Raw genomic sequence first — 21,280 nt, forward strand, 5'->3', positions numbered from 1 at the left:
TTGCTGAGATAATCCATCCCACCTCACAGGTGTGCCATATCAAGATGCTGATTAGACACCATGATTAGTGCACAGGTGTGCCTTAGACTGCCCACAATAAAAGGCCACTCTGAAAGGTGCAGTTTTGTTTTATTGGGGGGGGATACCAGTCAGTATCTGGTGTGACCACCATTGTGCTGTGTGATAAAACTGCACCTTTCAGAGTGGCCTTTTATTGTGGGCAGTCTAAGGCACACCTGTGCACTAATCATGGTGTCTAATCAGCATCTTGGTATGGCACACCTGTGAGGTGGGATGGATTATCTCAGCAAAGGAGAAGTGCTCACTATCACAGATTTAGACTGGTTTGTGAACAATATGTGAGGGAAATGGTGATATTGTGTATGTGGAAAAAGATTTAGGTCTTTGAGTTCATCTCATACAAAATGGGAGCAAAACCAAAAGTGTTGCATTTATATTTTTGTTGAGTGTATATTTTATGTCTTATAAAAAGCTGTCAGTTTTCTACCTATTTATAAAGGCGCCTACTGAAAACCCTAAAATGTGCATCAATACATAACCAAGGTGAACACCTGAAAGATCACATTTAGATTTAGTCGTTCTCGTGTCTTGAAAACATAATCATCGCTACCCTCACATAGGCCAGTGCTAATGTTGGCATGACTGAATGGCTCCATTGTGATCATTTTATTACAAATATGTGTTATAATATGTCTTGTTGCGCATGCTTATGTATTTTGGGTCAAGGATGAATGCTGCAAAAACAGAAAGTTGGTAGGACAAATATTTTTGGAGAAATTAGCCATTTTAGCTAACCAGTAAACAATGGACGATGTGCTGCAATGCACCATGGGAGTTTGGAGTTTTAAAAATTGTTATTGTTTAACAGCGCTCTGTGTTATTGATTTATTTTGTTTTGTAGTTCAATTGGTTTAGTCAGTTTAGTTAAGTCTCATGTTGCTATTACCATGACTGAGTTAAGTCTCTCATGTTGCTAGTACCAAGACTGAAAAGTGTATTGCATTTGATGTCTTCTGCCATGTCTCTTTGTGTATGTTTAAAATTAGAAGCACCTGCTTGCGGCTTGAATGTGGAAAAGACAAAAAGCTCTCCGTGCGTGTCTGTGTGTAACTTTGATCATGGAGAAACTGTGGACAACTAAAATTTGGCATTTGGTATGCTTATGTATTTTGGGTCAATGATGAACTCTGCGAAAACGGACTAATTTTTTGGAGAAGCTATGGATATTAGCTAAAAAAGAATGAGTGTTGCTAACTACATTCTGGACTCGCATGCCATTCCAGCAGGGGACAGTAAATCATCTATATATTAAAAGTGTGAGGGTGTGATTTTATTTAGTAAGTTCAATGTAAGTGCATAGTATATGAGGTCTATTAGAAAAGTATCCGACCTTATTATTTTTTTCAAAAACCATATGGATTTGAATCACGTGTGATTGCGTCAGCCAAGCTTGAACCTTCGTGCGCATGCGTGAGTTTTTTCACGCCTGTCAGTTGCATCATTCACCTGTGAGCAGGCTTTGAGTGAGGAGTGGTCCACCCCTCTCGTCGTTTTTTTCATTGTTTAGGAATGGCTCAGAGACTGCCACTTTGCTTGATCAAAATTTTTTCAGAAACTGTGAGGGACATCAAAGTGGACACCATTTGAGAAATTCAGATGGTTTTTGGTGAAAATTTTATGGGCTTCAAAGAGATTACGGAGTGTTACTGTCGCTTTAAGGACGGCCCAGAGCGACTGGTGGTGCGCCGCGCTCTGAAGCCACCATCGACAGGCTGAGCGACCATTTCATTTCTAAACGGATGGCTGTATGGATCCGTGACCATCGTGTGCCATTTCTCTGGTTATCACAACAGCTGGACAGCAACCATTTTCCAGCAGATTTCACTTTTAACAAGAGATTTTGTCATGGAAAGCCGAGCGGAGGCTTCGCGCGTCACGATGGATTTGCTACTGGTGCGAGACAAAACCACCTCCATTTTGGTCTCACAGGATGGCTTTGAGATGGCGTTCAGACAGCTGTCGGTGGTTTTTCCATCGAGTGATTATCCGAGAAATTGTGGATGTTCCTGGACATGTCAGAACATGTCCTGTGAGGCTTCATCACGGCGTTGCTTTGCGCCATGCAACACCGCTGCGACGCGTGGAATTCCTCCGCACGTCTGTCTCAATGTGCCGAAAAAGTGCTGACGTCCACGTCTTTTCACAATCCTGTGCTAGTCAGATGACATCCCAGATAAAACACAGTGTCCAGTTTGGAAATGAACGGCACATTCCACTGTTACAGGAGTTTTTGTCATGGAAAGAGGAGCGGAGGCTTCGCGCGTCGCGGCAGTGCCGCATGGCGCAAAGCATCGCCGTGATGAAGCCTCACAGGACATGTTCTGGCATGTCCAGGCACATCCACAATTTCTCGGATAATCACTCGATGGAAAAACCACCGATAGCTGTCTGAACGCCATCTCAAAGCCGTCCTGTGAGACCAAAACGGAGGTGGTTTTGTCTCATTCCAGTAGCGAATCCATCGTGACACGCGAAGCCTCCGCTCGGCTTTCCATGACAAAATCTCTTGTTAAAAGTGAAATCTGCCGGAAAATGGTTGATGTCCAGCTCTTGTGATAACCAGAGAAATTGCACACGATGGTCACGGATCCATACAGCCATCCATTTAGAAATGAAATGGTCGCTCAGCCTGTCAATGGCGGCTTCGGAGCGCGGCGCACCACCAGTCGCTCTGGGCCGTCCTTAAAGCAACAGTAACACTCTGCAATCTCTTTGAAGCCCATAAAATTTTCACCAAAAACCATCTGAATTTCTCGAATGGTGTCCACTTTGATGTCCCTCACAGTTTCTGAAAAAAATTTGATCAAGCAAAGCAGCAGTCTCTGAGCCATTCCTAAACAATGAAAAAAACGACGAGAGGGGTGGACCACTCCTCACTCAAAGCCTGCTCACAGGCGATTGACGCAACCGACAGGCGTGAAAAAACTCACGCATGCGCACGAAGGTTCAAGCTTGGCTGACGCAATCACACGTGATTCAAATCCATATGGTTTTTGAAAAAAATAATAAGGTCAGATACTTTTCTAACAGACCTCGTAATTGGAAATACATTAAAAATACATGGATGACACAAGAAAGTGAAAACACTTATTTACATTGTGGTCCACTTAAAAATCAAATGACAAAATAGAAATAATAATAATATGATGATGATGAAATACATTAAGACAGTAAATTAACATTAAAAATTACATAATTAACAGGAAATAAAAGGGTTGAGTTCCTCTTCTAAAAATTGTTGAGGTCTTAGGTTCTAAATCCATTTTGGATTCACGCACCATTCCAACTCATTATACAAGCTTTGCTTAATTTATCACAACCCTTGAGAAAAATCTCAGCTACCTATTTTGTAAACACTACCCAATCTGTGTTGTGTGGGCCGCTGAAGAGGAGGTACTGCTGGCCCACCACCACCAGATGGCGCCCTGCTTGAAGTGCGGGCTTCAAGCACTAGAGGGCGTCATAGCAACCGGGAGTCACAGCTGTTACTCGTCATCAGCACCAGCTGTCACTCATCCACATCACCACCACCATAAAGGCCGGACTGCAACTCCACCTCCCCGCCGAGAAACCAGCAACCTTGGAGGTAATTTCTCTGCTGAATTTAAATTGACTAATAGTCTGAACTTCTTTGCAGCCGTTTTCCTGTGGGTGTTGCCTTATCTGTGGGATTGGCGTTTGGTGTGATCAGCGACGGCTTCGCTTCACACCCCAACCAGATAAGTGGTTAGACAGGAGCTGCACGAGTGTGTGACTGGAGGTGGAGGTGCTCCCTCCTTACAGAACACAGACTGTGGGATTACCGAGTGTGCGTACTCACACTCACCTGTGCTGTTTCTGTTCTCTGCCAGCAGTACCAGGTCTGACAGCTGGAGACGGTGACCACCTGGGGACCCAGGACTTGGCGGCTCCGGTGTTCTTCAGATCCGTTGGCGGTGAGGGCCGTGTGGGATCCGGCTCAGTTCTGGACGGGCGTCTCCTATCCTCAAGCCTGCCCACACGTCACCCAACGTGTAATTGACTATAGTCCCAAAATGATTGTTGTCTGTATTCCGTTGTGCACAATTTACAACATTAAATTGTTACTGTTTGGCTTATCCATTGCCCGTTCTTTTACACCCCCTGTTGTGGGTCCGTGTTCCTACACTTTCACAACAATCTGGACCCCATAGATCCCCACCGGCAACATGCTAGTTACATTTATTTGTGAACTTTAAAATCAGTTTGGGGTCGTAACATACACCATCAAATAATATAAAGAGGTTAGGACCAGATGACCCTAGGACTAGCGGGCTCCCTGCACACAGAAAGCCACAGTGGCAGGAGTGCCCCATTTGCTGTAGACACACATACACAGGCACAGAGCCGCACCCGTAAGGCACTTGATATGTATGGGAAACACCAGTATTTGGCAGAACACATGTATGGTCTCTCCTGCAAAGAGACATACTGAAGCTTAAGTTACATAATTAGGTGGATGAGCATTTCTGTCTGGCACTTGAACCTGGTAGTGAATGTATACACACATTAAGCAGAGCACCTTGTAATCATGGATGAATATTATTGGATGTTGTGAGTCACCTGATCATAAAGCCATAAGTACAAATGAATCAACTGATGATTTATGAGCGAGCAGATACAATGCAGCTGATACTGTATCTGCACAAAGCCAATCTGCATCAGGCGTGACTTCACTTTGCTTGAATAGATGCAATGCTCGGTGTCTGTTTGTACTTCAAAGCTACATGAACAATGCATGGTAAAACGGTAGCCATAAACGGACAATATCGTTCAGGTATGTCTGATTGTGAATATATACCAGTTGTATGCCTGGATGGTTGCCATTGCGGTCTCAGGGTGGTTCTGTATTGTTGTGGATGCAGCGACACACGGCACCAGCACATGTTCTATCCATTACGGAATCACAGTGGATCCTGGATGGCAACTCCACAAACAGAGGTTGGGTCCACCCCCGCTTCTTGAAAGTAGCCATCTGCGAGAGCCAGGTGAAATGTGGGCATCACTTCGGCCTTTTCCAGTTGCTGGGGTTCTCAACACTTACTTAGGGAGACTCAGATGAGGAGTACCACTTGTACTGTGAGGTGACATCAGCCATCACCACCCCATAGTATAAAACAGACCGCTGCTAACAAGCCATAGAACACTCTCACTCTCTGCAGAAACCACAAACATTCTGTCTGAGTGACTGTATTTTAATGTGATGACTGATAACACAATGTTACATGATTTCAAGAGTGTTCCCAAACATCATTTAACAATGAATGACAATGCTCTGAGGTTCGCTTAAATGCCAAAAAACGTTACGAGGGGACCATTTAGTGTAGTGACAACTTCAATGACTATTGTGGCTTGGCATTTATAACCCATTTATTCATGTTGCATCTTGAATTTTTGTGAGGTCTGGCAGCCGTTGTCACTTGAACAGTTGCACACTGTATTAGGAAGGACAAGCCATTACATCAATGACTTACAATACATCTAAGGAAACATCTGGAAAATTCAAATTCTTCCAGATCCAAACAACAACAACCCCCCCCCCCCCCCCCCAAAAAAAAAAAAAACTAGAGTACCGCACACATAGAGAGCAAACCTCCACCAACACTAGTTTCAAATTCCACAAATTTTACCTTGGAAAAATTTTTTCAAAGTCCTGTTAGAAGTGTCTTTTCATAAGATAAACTGTGATCAAATATACAGAGTATGTATTTAGTTCATGCACTTGAATCAAAATTTGTTTTTTGTTTTTTTGTCATATTGTCATTTTTTTTCAGCTTTTTCAGTTTCTGAATTCTTTTTCAGATAATTTTCACAGAACATTGGTTATCTCTGCTATGCACAATTTGTCATTGCTTTGGCACTTGGTTTCCGACTGATAACTAGAAGATAGATAAACAGGGATAAAATTGGAACCTCCATCCAATTTTGGTGATGTAGGTAAATCCATAAGAGAAAAATTAGAGTGATTGAGGCACTTTTGATTGTGTTAATATCATATAACCTCTTTGTCATATATTATGTAAAAGCTAGCGAGAAATAACTGCTTCTAAAACTGAAAATGCTGTTTTTGGAACCTAATAATACCTCTAAAATCAATTACAAGACATTTAGCGGACATTAGCATGGTGATGTCATAAGCTGATAGCTAGTTGCAAACTCTGTTTTGTTTGTATGTAAATATAACCTCTTTGTCATATATTATGTAAAAGGTAGTGAGATATAACCGCTTCTAAAACTGAAAATGCTGTTTTTGGAACCTAATAACACCTCTAAAATCATTTAGAAGACATTTAGCGGACGTTAGCATGATGACGTCATAAGCTGGTAGCTAGCTGCAAACTCTGTTTTGTTTGTATGTAAATACAACCTCTTTGTCATATATTATGTAAAAGCTAGTGAGAAACACTTTTAAAACTGAAAAGTCTGTTTTTGGAACCTAATAACAACTCTGAAGTGATTTAGAAGACATTTTGCCAACGTTAGCGTGATGACAACACATGCTGGTTTAGCTAGCTGTAAAACTCTGTTTTGTTTGTGTGCTAATATAACCTCTTTGTCATTTATTATGTAAAAGCTAGAGAGAAATAAACACTTCTAAAACTGAAAACAGTTTTTGGAACCTAATAACACCTCTGAAGCAAAATCAAGGATGTTAGCATGCATGCTAACTTTTGTTAACTTAGTATAGAGTTAAATTTGTCTCATTATACCTGCAAATGCACAGAGGGTGATCTACAAATATTTAGGACACATGTAGACGCATTAAAATGTACATATTATTTTTGACTGGCTGATTGATAGAGGAGCTTTATTAAACATGTACAACTTGTACATACAACAACAGGATCTTAATGTTATGTGCAGACGTGAGTTGAGGAGCGCGACCAGCGTCTGACTGAACCCAGCGCTAAAATAACCAGAAAGCGGTTCCAAAAACAAAACAAATTTATTTCCCTTTTGTGCAATAACTGTGTACAACATAAATGTGCATTTGTCTGGCGAGGTGAAGGACGGCGCTCTCTCCAGCGCCCAAATGGATCGAAGCCCGACGCTTCTGGACCCAGACTCACCGCCGAACACCCCCCAGGTGGACACGACAAACTGACTCTGTGAAGGATGGAAAAGGTGAAGTAAGTCAACAGCTACAACAAATATCCTTCAAAGGTACACACTATCAGCAACACATTCAGGTCTGAATTTAAGCTTTATGTAAATGAGCAGCTTCTCACAACAGGTGGAGGATCATCAGTCCGTATGCCACGGCAGTGAGAAGAGAGCTGCACAATTCTCATCAATGTTCAAATATACTGCATAACAAAATACCAAATTACTGTTAACACTTATTCAGACAATCATCACCTCTGATGTGTGCTGACAGCATGTGTCCCTCACCCGTCCATCCTTCACAGGCACGATGTGTCAAACCCAGGCGCGGTCCTCAGCGTCTCACAACCGAACGTCACAAGGTCGAGTTCCCGGCAATTCTGCTTGAACCACTCATGGCTTAAATGCAGAACGCCATCTCATTATCTGCTTCAGCTGAAAGTCTTTAAGTTTACACTTGAGCATCATCCACAGGTGCTGCGAGTCAGTAGGCCTGCACGTGAACATCCTCCACAGGTGCAGCTAATAATGCTGATGAGGGTGAAGGACTCTTCTGCCAGCACCGTCTCCACAGACAAAAACCAGTTTGCATACCACCTGGAGAGCAAAGAAAAGAAAACAACACAAAAACATCCAGCCAAACCCCCCAACACACAACACTTAATAATTAATTGAACAACTGCAAATTATAAAGAACACAATACTCATATGGCCGAGGGTATTTTAGCATTGCGCTATATATTTTTTTAATTACAGATGCTATTTTGCTTTGTACTGAATGCTGTTACTGCTGTAGGAAACAAACACCGGCATGGATATTATTATTGAACCTTGTTTTATGTGGGGAAACCTATGAGTTGCTTCATAAGTCATGACACTACTAAAATTTGCACAACCAATGTTATGACAAACATTCCTGTAAAGAACACGCCGCAGAAAGTGTAACATCATGGCAGTCAGGCTGGTGTGAACATCCTTTTATAGTGGAGAAACAAACACTGAGTGGACCTGACAAAGTGGCTGTTGCTCATCTCCCTAATACCTCGTAATATCACCTTTCAGCGCTGATGGAGGCTTCAGGGCAGATGCACACCTGCACGTCGCTCAGACTAATTAGCGGCTTGTGTCATCCTGGCCTTTGGGAAGCCCTTTGAACCTTTCAGATGGGGTTATGGAAACCTTGTGACTAATGGAGGCACAGGCTCTTAGTCTGTGTATTTTGGAAGAAGGCTTCAGAAAGAGGACTTTTATCCCACATGCTGACAAATGAGACACTTGAGTTGATGAGAAAAGCAGATTGAGACAACACGTTATGTTTTCAAGTAACCGTTGAGCTGACAAATTAACAATGTTGAAGAAAAGAGTTGGCGCAGACATAAATCAGGATTTTCATTTGCTAGAGTGCTTTCGATTGATGAAACAGTCTGAAGCGGACATTCTTGTGAGGGGAAAGTCAAGAAAAATCAGACATTCATTAATCAACACTTTGTATGAACCGTTAAAAGGGAATGGCAAAATGTTTCAACTTGGGTTCTGTTTTTAAAAGTTTTGGGTTTCACCTTTTCACTTGGGACAAAAATTTGTCCAGTGTTGATTCAGAACACAGACACCATCACGGCAACAGCTATACAGTGTAACTGTATGAGGCAAGCTAACAAAACTCAACAGCAAACTGCTTCTTGTCATTACTGAACAGGCAAACATGTCGCTTGAAGTATCTGGTAGTATGGAGAGAATAAACGTGTGCATGTTTACTTCATTAAATGCAAATAAACTTTTTAAGGTGACCAATTGTACAGTTAGCCGCTTACCTTAGCCGCGCTGTGCTCCACTGAGGCATTACAAGTAACCAGAAGCAGCAATTATATTAAGTAACATTAACCCGTGACAATGTTTGCATTTTAAATCTAAATTGCACTGATTTTAATTTGTTTTTGTGAAAATATGAAAGTCAAAACAACTAAAATAGAGGCCAAGATCAAAAAATGTCAGAGTTACTCTTTAATATACAGCAACACCTGCAATATTTTAAGTTATGTTAAAATTTTAAGTTAGTGTTTTGTAAGATCCAGTGTCGCACGCTTGCGTGCACCTGTGATGGTTATTTTCGGTACGTCAGACAGCAAAAGCTCCTGGTGACCTGCTGTCTAGTTATTTCGACAGCCACCACAAGCTTCCACAAACTAATCATGTTTTCATTTAGCTGCTGGCATGGTCCTGTCCATGCTGGAGCTCTTCATCCTTGTTGTTTTTTCTGATAAATCTGCTGAAGCGCTGTCTGTCAAATAGAACAGCAATGCACAGTGAACAATTTGGCAAAAAAAAAAAAAAAAACAGAACAAAATACTAAATAAACAAAAGATATATGTGGTGATCTAAGCGGAGAGAGAAATGATGATACTGAGGTTCATATTGCTTCATTTTTTCTTCTCTTTATGTTCAAATATGTGCTAAGAAGAACAAATAAATACAGTCAGGTACATAAATATTTGGGCAGTGACACAATTTTTGTAATTAAAGCTGTATAACTGGTGATTCAACAGTCAAAAGTTGCAAAATGCGCAGTTTCTCCAATCATATTCACAGAAGCCGATAACTTGGTGTCTTGATGGCTTCCCTCATTTAGTCTCCTTCTTTGAACAGTCATTCAGTTTTTGAGAACTGCCTACTACAGACAGATTTAGCGTACAGTACAACACTGTTTGTATTTCTCTATGATTCACGTAAATGATGTCCAAGACACAGTCAGTGACTTGTAAATGCTCATGTATCCATCTCCTGGGACAGGGCAAGGGACAAAACTGTAAGTTGATATGCTGACTGTCAGTCCTAAGTGGCATTGTTCAGTTCATATGTTTGTGACAGTATGGGGAATGCTGTGAAGTCTTTAATAAAACAGCAAAACTATGACTGAAAAAAATCAGAAATTTATGAAAATGCAGCATGTAGGTCTTTAGGTACACAATATTCCTCTTGCCAAATTTTAAATCTCAGATTTTAGTAGTTCTTAAGTTTTAGGACGCAAAGGTTTTGCTGTACGGAGGATTGGAAGGACGGAAGAACAGTAATTTCTCTTGACAAGCACAACTTATAGTTGTGAACAATCAGTTATATTTCTAATATCCTTGATGAGAAAAATATTATTGCGTGGCTACTAATACTAATATTCATGCTATGACTAATGCGAAGCGAAATGAAATGGTAACGTACTGATCTTGTGGCCACACATTTAAGTAAGTCATAGCCAAAAATGAATAAAGTACGGGAACATAAATAAATTGAGGCAATGTCTTCATATTGTGTGATCACAAAATAAGGAATCTGTTGTATGCTGATGATATTGGGAATAATATTATTGCATGGCCATATTTGTTTTACACTAGTGCCACCAGGGGGCACTATATCACATTGACTGACTGAAATTTTGTGACTACTTGGTATTGAGGTTGTACAAAGGTTAACAGATTCAACTTTAATAATGTTTTTTTAATTTAATAACATTGCAATACATGGAATATTCGTATTACAGTTTGCCATTTGTATTTATTTATATTTTATAGTTTTAACAGTTAAATAGATTATATTTTATATTTAAAGCTAATCACGTATTTGGTATAAAATCCTTACCGTTTAGATCTACTGAGTACTGTTAATGTTTAATGAAAAAGTATATAAAATATCTCTTTCTAATAGATCTAGCAGCATAAGACAGTACAAATATTTAGCTACGTCAAGTGCAGTACTGAGCCCCGGTTAATAAGTAACCGACATTAAGGTGCTTGATTAATTGACAGCAGCTTTTCATTGAGATTGACGTGTTGATTTCAGCCTTTAAAAGCATGAGTGTATTAGACAGGCAGCTTTTATAAGCTGAAGTGCACCATCTGTCCCTCTGGCAGCCACAGCACTCGCTCAAATGATCTCACCTGTGCTAAATGCTGAAAGGTATATTTGCTGACTTAGCATTACAATTTATAGACTAGTCATTAATTACACCACCAATAACAGATTGGATTTACTCAGCAAAGGCTATGATATTATGCACAGAGCTGTTGAACCACTGTTGCAGATGTTGGTTACGGTACATTTTGCAGAAAATGCTGAAATACAGCTAAGAGGAGTTGTTAAATAAATACTGTTCTAGGAAACAAGTGATTCAGTTTTGGAGATAATCCAGAATGCATTCTGGAAATAAGCTCAAGAAGAATGTTTGGTGCATTGCAACATTTGACTCAAAAAGTTGAGATTATGTTGATGAAATAGGGTGAGTGGATGGGTAAAGTACTAGAAATGACCAGTGATGGGCACAGCTAACCAAAAAGTTAGCTTTGATAACATTTCAGATATTGGATTAATGGTTATCTTTTATTACATTAAACTGAAACTGCTAAAAAATTGATCTTTATTACAGATAACCAATAACTTTTAGTATGGATTCAGACGCGGCCATATCAGATTACACTGTCGGCTTCTGATAAACCAGTTTTACTTTAAGTGCTGCAGAGGCTGCTGGGTAAATTCAAGGATCATAAACACACACACACACAAAAAAAAAACCGTACAAAAAATGAATGAATAAAAATAAAACCCCAAACACTGTCACCATCTTTCAAAAGCAGTAAAACACAGTATTATAAGTCACAGTTTATGTCGGTATTAGATACACCATCATTTACGAACTAAAAGCTGCTGCTTTTTCACACGCTTTGAACAACTTTGCTTTGAACCTTGAACCAATCGAAGCAGTGATTCACAGATTGAAGCAGTGTTTCAATCTAATGCTTCATTGATTCATTGTTTTATTTCGCTTTATCTTAATTTCCCCCCACTAAAACCCTAAACAGTATATGTCTGTGAGTAATCTTTACCTTTTTTATGTTAAACCGACCTGTCCGATCTTCTGAAACAGTTGATAGATGTATTTTCTAACTTAAAAACGGAACCGATGCTAACACGTTAGCATGTCTATGGCATTTTCAATGTTAAAGTTAGCATTAAGCTGTTGCAGCAGCACGTTTGTGTGCATTTGTTTTCTGTATAATAATGGTGTTTGTTGTCGTGAAAGAGTCAAATGTATTACAAATTGTAATATTTTTAAATTTATTTTTGTTTATATTAATAATAATAGCAACAATAATAGTAATAATAGCTAATAACTCTACAATACAATTTTAGAGAAAGAGACAAAAAGACCCTGATTAAAAACACAACAGAACATATAAAACTAAAAATATAAAAGATCAGGCTGCCTAGGTTATAATATACTTACAGTGCCTTATTTTCCACTCTATACACTACACAATCATAAAAGCTGTTTAAATAAACATTTGTAATAGTAGTTCCTTGTGTTCTAAAGTCAAATAGTGCATTACAGTAGCTTGTAGTATGGTCAAGAGAAGTTTTGTTTACAAAATGTCACTCCACTGCAGCAGCCAAGCTGCCCCAGTTACACACAATCAATCTATGTTCTCTCTGACTCACTGTAACGTCCAAAGTGAACCTGAACTACACTACCCACAACGCTCCCTGCGTGGACCGGCCAATCACGTTTTGCGCTTAATGATGATGTCATCAGCAAGCGACAGCCACAAACACACAACAGTTGGACTAAAATGTTTGATTTTAGGGTTTGCAAACATTTTTGACAGTTAAACTTTGCTCACTTTACCAGCAAAAAAAAAAAAAAAAAAAAGTTAGCAGACTGAAAGTTATCGGAACTCAATTTATTGGAAGATAATTGGTCCGCTTATGGTTTTACAAGTTATCTGAAAAGCTAATCCGCTAGAAAAACAAGATAGTTATCGGATTAGCTGAACTGTGCGCCCACCACTGAAAATGAAGGATTTAATTTTGAATTTGACATAATATTTTCATTCACATATGTGGTCTTGGCAGAGGTATGCACTCTGTGAGTGCCTTCTACTTTAAACTGTGATTCTGTTGTGTAAGCCAGCGGGCTTTCACACTGAGCGCTTGTTTGAGGGAAGCATAAACCAGTAAAAAATGGTTGATTCCATATTTTAACATTTAAAGGAGCACATATGAGGGTGGTTTAGTGGTTGGCACCTTTGGCTCACAGCAAGAAGGTCATGGGATTGATTCCCACCTGTGGCCTTTTGCATGTTCTCCCCGTGTTTGCTTGAGTTCCTGGATACTCCGGCTTCCTCCCACATCCAAAGACATGCAGGTTAGGTGGACTGGAAACTTTAAACTGTCTGTAGGTGTGAATGTGTTTGTGTGTCTATATGTGTCCCTGCGACAGACTGGCGTCCTGTCCAGGATGTACCCCACGTCACGCCCTATGACTGCTGGGATAGGCTCCAGCCCCCCGCGACCCTTAATTGGAGTAAGCGTTTGAAGGTGAGTGAATGAGCACATTTAAATATGAAAACAGTTCAGGCTAAACTCTTGGTCAAATAAGGTATTAAAGGGGTCATATAGTGCAAAACTAGTAAAACCGTGATATATTGTTGTTGTCACCATCCCAAAGGTGAAAAATGCAATGATATTAATTTTAGGTCATATGAACCATGCTGATCCTGAATTTCTTCAAAGTCTCACCCTGTGTTTAAGGATGTGTTCTATCATTCTGGAGATGAAAGACCTCTTGTGTCAGTACCCAGTGACCACAGCTGAGGGTTTGGAATGTAGACGAGTCATGACAGTTTCACTTCATGACTCAACTCTTGCTTTCCCACAATGGTCCAAATCACCGCTGTGTCTGCCTGTTGATCTCACAATCCGCTCTTCCCTCACGAGCGAGCAAAACACCAAAATGCTTCAACCCCCTCACTTGGGACAGCTAGTCCCTCCCAACATGGTGGGAGAAAACCAATGGTTTCCAGAAGAACCCCCCAACTCTTAGGCTTTCTGCTCCTTCCTCGCCACGACAACACGTCATATCATAACAATATCATTTTCCCCTCTCATTCTGCACATCCATCATTTTTCTTGGCCTGATCATATCCCATCTGTTCCTTGGGGTTACTGGAGGAAAACATCTTTACCCAGATGGATTTACAGACAGGCTGGGAGCTATGAATTATCTGAGTCTGGGCTGTTATCTGCCTGAAGGAGTCAAGCAAAGCGAAACCTGATCCAACAATGAGAATGCTGTTTTTCCCAGATGAATGATTTTACCTCATCTGAAAAGATTTTTTCAAAGCTGAACATGGAAATCTCAGTAAAAACACAAGATTTAAACTATACTGTGCAAAACACCCAACTCAACTTTTTTTTAAAAAATACACCAATATATAACTTTATTTTGAGGTTGTGGCTTTGCCAGAACAACAGAGACAGCACGTCCGAACCAATACTGTGACCAGATAATGTCACAAAATCAGTGTGCGGGAAGCTGGTTTGTTCAACTGGTCTTTTTTTTTTTTTTTTTTTTTAATCAATAAAGACAAATCGTTTCCACATATGAGGAATATGCAACTTTTCTTAAAGCTTTGTTTTTGCAGTTAATTTTACCACAATGTAACTATAGTTAGGTCGGTTGCACAGTAGGATAAGGCGTTGAGCTAACTTATGCAATTCTGCATTTCAGTCATGGTCATACTGTCTCTCTTTTTCTGTTGATCCAATGCACCACAATACACTCAAGCAAAATCATTTTATCCTCATATGACCTTTTAATGTGTAGAAATACAAGATGATAGCCTATATTGTTTATGAGTTATTCTTTAAACAAAAAACAGAGGATGGATCTTTCAGCGAAGCTTAGGACTAGTGGCCGTTCTGTTTTTTCTTGTTGCTTAATGCTGACAAATTATACTGTATTTGTTGTCTTTCTGATGCCTGATTGTGTTATTTTTTTTTTCTCTGTTTGAGATGCGGCTCCATCCAGAGATGGGTGTGATGTCTACTTCTGCAACCCTCCCGTCCTGTGCACCAGCAAAACGTCCTGTATATTCATTTTGTAAATTATGTTGGTAGTGTGGCCCAAGCAGAGGGTCACCTCTTTGAGTCTGGTCTGCTTGAGGTTTCTTCCTCAAATCATCAGAGGGAGGTTTTTCTTACCACTGTCACCTGTGTGTTTGCTCTAGGGGTTGGTAAGGTTAGACCTTACTTGTGTGAAGCGCCTTGAGGCAACTTTTGTTGTGATTTGGTACTATATAAATAAAATCATTTAAATTAAATTTATCCATCTATTCACTCACACTGCATTTTACAGAGTACATGGCTAAGCTACATTCTGACAAAAATGAAATCTAATGCCATCCTATTACTTCTGGGAAAAGCCCTTCTATTACATACTATTGGGTTTACTGACCTAAATACTTTCCTAATAATAAATAACTCAGTTGCACCAAATGCTGACAAATATTAGTAGGGAGCCACATTACAGTCATCCTAATGACTGCAAAATGTATGACGAAGTCATCATCTGAAATCAGCTGCAGTAAAATAACCCGTGAGATGTCACTTGTAAAACACTCATCAGATGTTATATGGAAAATAAACTTTGGAATTCACTGCATAGCTTTGTGTCTTCAGTTTTAAAGCTACCTAGTGTAGGATCGAGCAGAAATGGAATATAGCATTCATAAGCATCTGTTCATTAGTGTGTAATTACCTGCAACAATGAATAAGATTAGAATGAGCCCTTCATATCTGCACGGGACACCCTATGGTGTCTACTGACTGGTTTGCTAGTGCAGGCTAACAGGTTTGAGAACCCTGTGATATGGAAGATCATGCATATTGTTTACCAGAAGAGAAGGCAAGAGAACAAATTACAACTGAAGATGAAGATAACACAACACTGGTCAATTAAAAAAAAGAACTTTTTTCCTTGCATGGACTTTGAGAACTGATTTAGGGTCATTTGGGGGTGCTAAATCAGATTTCCTCTATCGCATCACATTTTTTTGCAATCTGCATGTTCCTTATTGATGGATTACGCAAAACTTGCTCATTCAATCATATGTTTGATTCCACTAATCATGCACAAAAGCAGCTTCAAAAGCATAGTTTTTAAACCAGGTTTGCGAAATGTGAGCAAAGAGCATAAAAAAAAGTGATTGGCAAAAACTAACACCAGATTCAGATTCAGCGCCCCCAAATGAATCCATTGGAAAAACTGTGCTGACCCATGCAATCTGCAGCCTCACCATTAGATCACACTAATTCTTACACACTGTAGCTTTAAGGTGACAAAGGTTGCCTGATAAATACTTCCAGTGACACATTCAAACCTACTAGAAAATATACAGAGTGTAAACCATAATCTAACAATGACTTTTCTGTCCTCAGCTCACACCCAATGCAAAGCCTTCAGATTTAAGTCAGCGTTGTAAACACACAGACCTGGGTTGGAGTTAAAATCCATGGAGTGCAGAAGAAGTGTCCTCCTCTGTACCAAATGTCAAAGGAGCAAAATCCGCCCTGTTTCTGTAGACCGCAAGCCCCCCACTGCCAGTTATTCATCTGTTCTTCTTCAGTGTCACAGATGGATTTTTCTGTTTCTGCCAAAACGCGCACAACTGCAGCTCCTTCTCTCCTCCTGATTCCACCCGTCCTTCTCTTGTTTCTAGAGTTCCTCCTCCTCATACAACTTTATTGCCTGCTGAGAAATCTTCTTGTGAAGTCAAAGGCAAGTCAGTGTGACAAACCGTTCTTCAGCACTTAGGTGAGGTTGCCTCGAGGCGGCTTCTGGTTTGTCCACGTTCGCACGCGGCGAACCCTCGTGTCAAATGAGCTGGCAGAGGAGAGGAAACATACGAGTAAGAACCAGACGGGAGAGCTGCAGAGTGAGGCGGCAAGCCAGAGGCAAGATGGTGTGTCTGCTGGTCTGTGGAGTTCGTGAGAGCAGTAGGAGGTGGTGGGGAGAGGGGTATTGTAAATCACCCGGCCCTCCCCAAAGTGGGGACCTGTATTATGAATGCAGAGCGGGCACCTGGCCAAGTGACGCGTCTACACACTCTATAAATATAGCCTCACAGCACAGCTACTGGTAGCCAAGAAGTCCACAGACACTGGAGTTTCTCCCTGTCTGAGCTAGACTTGTTTTCTAGACTTAGACTTGTAGGCGAGCTACACATTACTGGCTACTGCAGATTGCCGGGGGGCACCCCTTTGAACCTGATCCTTAAGGATGATTAAAATTAAGAGCGATGCTACCTGTTGAGTTCAGCTCATGGGGGGGGGGGGGGGAGAGACATGAGACATCTAAATATTTATCTGCAGTAACATCAGTTTACATTCCAAGAGTCTGAATATTCAAGTCAAGTAGTCTCCGTTAGACAAACATAAGTAGTGCTACCCTGAAAGAGGTTAAAGTATGCCTCCACTCTGTTTTGTTGCTATTTAGCTTAAGCTAGATGACATCCAGGGTTTTATTTCATGAAGGCAACTGACAATGGGGAGCTGAGTGGAAAGTTTGGCACATCGGAACCACCTTTGTTCCTGGTTGGCAACAACCACCGGTCTTCCCCACCTCCTACAAGCAAAAACCCACAGTATTGTCACAACCAAAACACATGTTGATGTCTGCTTGGTCTTTTGTTTTTGCTGGGGCTCTTCAGCACTGAAGCACCTACATGGTGGGTCATGCACAGCAAATGCAAATGGTACACCTCATTTGAGTCTCTCCAAGTAACCATTCATTGGACAAAGTGGTCCTCAAAGATCTCAAAGAGAGACCTAGTACCAAAAACATCAAGTCATCACCTTAGGTCACCGGTTACCATTCGGGTCTCACAACCATACAGTAAGACCAGGACCCTAAAGACTTGGATCTTTAGGGTCTAAGCAGTGGGTCACCCCTTTGAGTCTGGTCTGCTTGAGGTTTCTACCTCAATATCAGCAGAGGGAGTTTTTTTCTTACCACTGTCACGTGTGTGCTCTAGAGGTTGGTAAGGTTTGACCTTACTTGTGTGAAGCACTTTGAGGCAACCTTGTTGTGATTTGACACTATATAAAGACAAATTGAATTAAATTATATAAACTAAATAAATTGAAATCTTTGTTTCCTGGAAAGATATTGGCTTTGATAAAAATTTCTGCCCTGCAACTTCTCAGGGATGTCTCAGTGTCAAAGGCAGAGATCCCACAGACATAAACTTCGTGATAATGCCTGTAAAAAAAAAAAAAAACATTTTTGATGGTTGAGACCCGGAAGTAAGTGAAACCCTGGATCTTAGTCTTCATTCAGAACAAATGTAAAACCAAGCACTCTGACTTGTCATTCAGGTTTGCAAGTGGTAATATCCATTGATTCTGCAAATAGAGTAGAGTCCATGCAAGCAATGAACAAGGTAGGAACCAGAATACGTGAATGACAAATCTCTGAATTCATTAGGAGGAAGACTCTTATTTTCTTGAGACTCTTATATTTATGTGTAGCCCTGCTATGATGTCCTGCAACGTATTGGGGATTCCATCAATTCTCAGGATGTCCCACAGGACAACCTAATCAATGCAATCAATAGCTTTGTGGTAATCAACATAGGCAGCAAAGATGTTTTCAGTGAATACTTGCAGAGCTGGGATGCAGTTAATGGTTGCGTATGAAGCCAGTCTGCTCCTGTTACTGAGCAGTGAAAGGGCTGGGGACTGAATCCTGTTAAAAATTACCCTTGCAAGTACATTAGTTGGCACAGAGAGGAGTATAATACCCCGGGAGTTGTTGGAATTCAGAGAACAACCTTTTCCTTTCCAAAAAGAGGCAACAAGTCCTTTATTCCAGTCTACAGGGATGATATGTGTCTCAGATGGAAGCAGTGATTGATTTCAAATCAGGCCAACAACATCTCCACGTGTGTGCTGGCGTTCAAGCCCATCTGTCAGCTGTTTCATCACCTTTGCAATCCTGAGCATCCCTCACACAAGTTGGGGAAGCCCCCACATGATCTATGATGTCGCTATCGTAGACTGTATGGGTCGCTACCGTAAGTATTTCAAGACCACCTGTTCTTCTGAATTTTTCCCCTTCAGGGGAAATTTTTTTTTTTTTCTAGATAACGCAAGTTTTGATCATATTGGCAGTGTCAGATTATGAATCCCCTATTTCATGGCTAATAAATCAAGTTATAATGGAAATTATTTTTTTATGACTTAAATCTTAAAAAAGCGCAGTGGCTGAATACCTTTAACTGAATCCCCAAAACAGACGACAGACTCAGAAGTAATACACCAAAACTCAAAAGCTGCATCAGAGCAACAACAACAAAAAAAACCCCCAAAACATTACACTTTCCTGTTTGATCTGTTAAACACCAACATCCTGGATAGACTAACCACTTCTTTGGGACAACACAGTGTAGAGGTTTCATACACTCATCACGAGCGTGAATATCATGGGAATTTTGGGCTTTTAATGATGTCTTTGAACTGTTCTTTTGCCAGGGTGGAATGATTGCACAGCATACGAGTACATCATTAATGACTTTTAATTTAACCTTTATTTAACCAGGTTAGTCCCATTGAGATCTAGACTTTTTTGCAAGAGAGACCTGAACAATTATAAAGTTTCCAATTCACATAACCAGCATGTCTTTAAATGTGGGAGGAAACTGAAGCACCCAGAGGAAACCCACGCAAACACGTGGAGAACATGCAAACTCCACACAGAAAGGCCACAGGTGAGAATCGATCCCATAACCTTCTTGCCGTAAGGCAACAGCGCTCACTACTAATCCACCGTGCTGCCCAAGCACCAATTTAGAATACAAGATTTAAACAAAAAATTAAAATACAAGAATTAAGTGCACAGGTTTGAATGTATTTATTAGAAATGCTTTATTGTGTGCATTTAACTTTTTTTTTAACCACACAATGAAGATGAATAACAACAAATTGGACTCATGTCTGTATTTGAGCTCCTGTCCTTCACCATACCATGTCACTGTTACAACACACTCGATTAACCCTTAAATAACCAAGTGGGGTCATTTATGATCCTTGGCATATATTTTGTGCACCATTTTTCTCATTTTAATCAGAAAAAAGTTTCATACCATGAATTTGCTGATCTATTTGTCCTGCATTTGTTCATAGAACTTTGCAAGGATCGGCCGATCTGTGTGGCAAGTATAATCCAAACTTTTGCGCTGTCACTTATGAGCCTGGGAAGATCTGTGAGGTTTTCGACATTATATGTTCAGGTGGTATTGTAATTTGCCAACTCTAATCATTATATTTTACTGTTTTGCAAAGAAATCAACAGATGTAGAATAGCAAGATTTACAGCTGCACAAGCATCGAGAATGATTCTTGATGCCCAGAGTGAGGATGAAAATAGCTCATGATTGTCACAAAGGATGACTGATGGGTTCACTGATATTTATGTTAAAGTTTTGTCACATTTGTGAGTCACCGGTTCTTCTATATTTGATGCTATAATTATCCTACCATATTAGTCGCTAAAATAGCTTAGTCGCTGGAGGGTTAAGGTAATGCTGATTTTATCTTCTGCATGTGCACACTTCCCAGGCCTTTTTGATGATTCAACTCCAGTTTGGAGCTCAAGATGGCAGTGTTGCTGCCACCCGGAATCACAATTCCGTCTCCTAAAACAGCTCCTGCAGGTGTTATGTTCCCTGAAGCATATCTATGATTTTGGAGAAGTGCACGTTGTGTACAGCGGATGAGTATCCGTCAGCAGCAGCTGGCACAAAAGCATCATCGCTTTCAGTCAAAACACTTTGCAGCTCACTGCACAAAATATTCTGTTAACACAAAACAGATTTAACTGCCAGTGAAATGAAGAGACAGTTTATTTTTAATGAGAGGCCCGTAAATTCTTGAAGGTCAAGATCAGCAATTCCCCGTCTCTGTAAAGAGTTATAATGATTCCTCCTCCTATACAGAATTAGTTGTTTTTTTTTTCTATAATCCATGCATCACACCCTGAAGTCATCCCCCAAAGCCTCTCTGATGTCATCTCACACAAACATTAACTTGTACATATTACACTGTTGCAGACTTTTTGGTCTGCATATAAATACTTCAAAAAGAAATACTACAAAAACATGCTTGTTAACAACTGTGTACTGTAAATGATTTTTATGTCACTTTGTTTTGTTATGTGAGGCTTTGGCTAAGTGACTCGTAACACTGGAAAGTGACA

At 40.3% G+C, this 21,280-nt stretch overlaps 1 protein-coding gene across 2 annotated transcripts in view; it reads right to left on the reverse strand.

Moving 5' to 3' along the window:
* The window catches only part of arhgap24 (Rho GTPase activating protein 24), a 146,301-nt gene that overhangs the window by 45,501 nt on the left and 79,520 nt on the right, over window positions 1-21,280 (reverse strand). The window contains exon 1 of one of the 2 annotated variants that reach the window (XM_034192503.1): window positions 16,519-16,755. The exons of the other annotated variant lie outside the window; for it this stretch is intronic. Coding sequence (XP_034048394.1) covers window positions 16,519-16,540 — 22 coding nt within the window. The 5' untranslated portion in view covers window positions 16,541-16,755. Of the gene's footprint in view, window positions 1-16,518; window positions 16,756-21,280 lie in introns of those variants that run through there. 2 annotated transcript variants of the gene reach the window in all.

This window comes from Thalassophryne amazonica, chromosome 17, assembly GCF_902500255.1.
Source record: "Thalassophryne amazonica chromosome 17, fThaAma1.1, whole genome shotgun sequence".
Lineage (NCBI taxonomy): Eukaryota > Metazoa > Chordata > Actinopteri > Batrachoidiformes > Batrachoididae > Thalassophryne > Thalassophryne amazonica.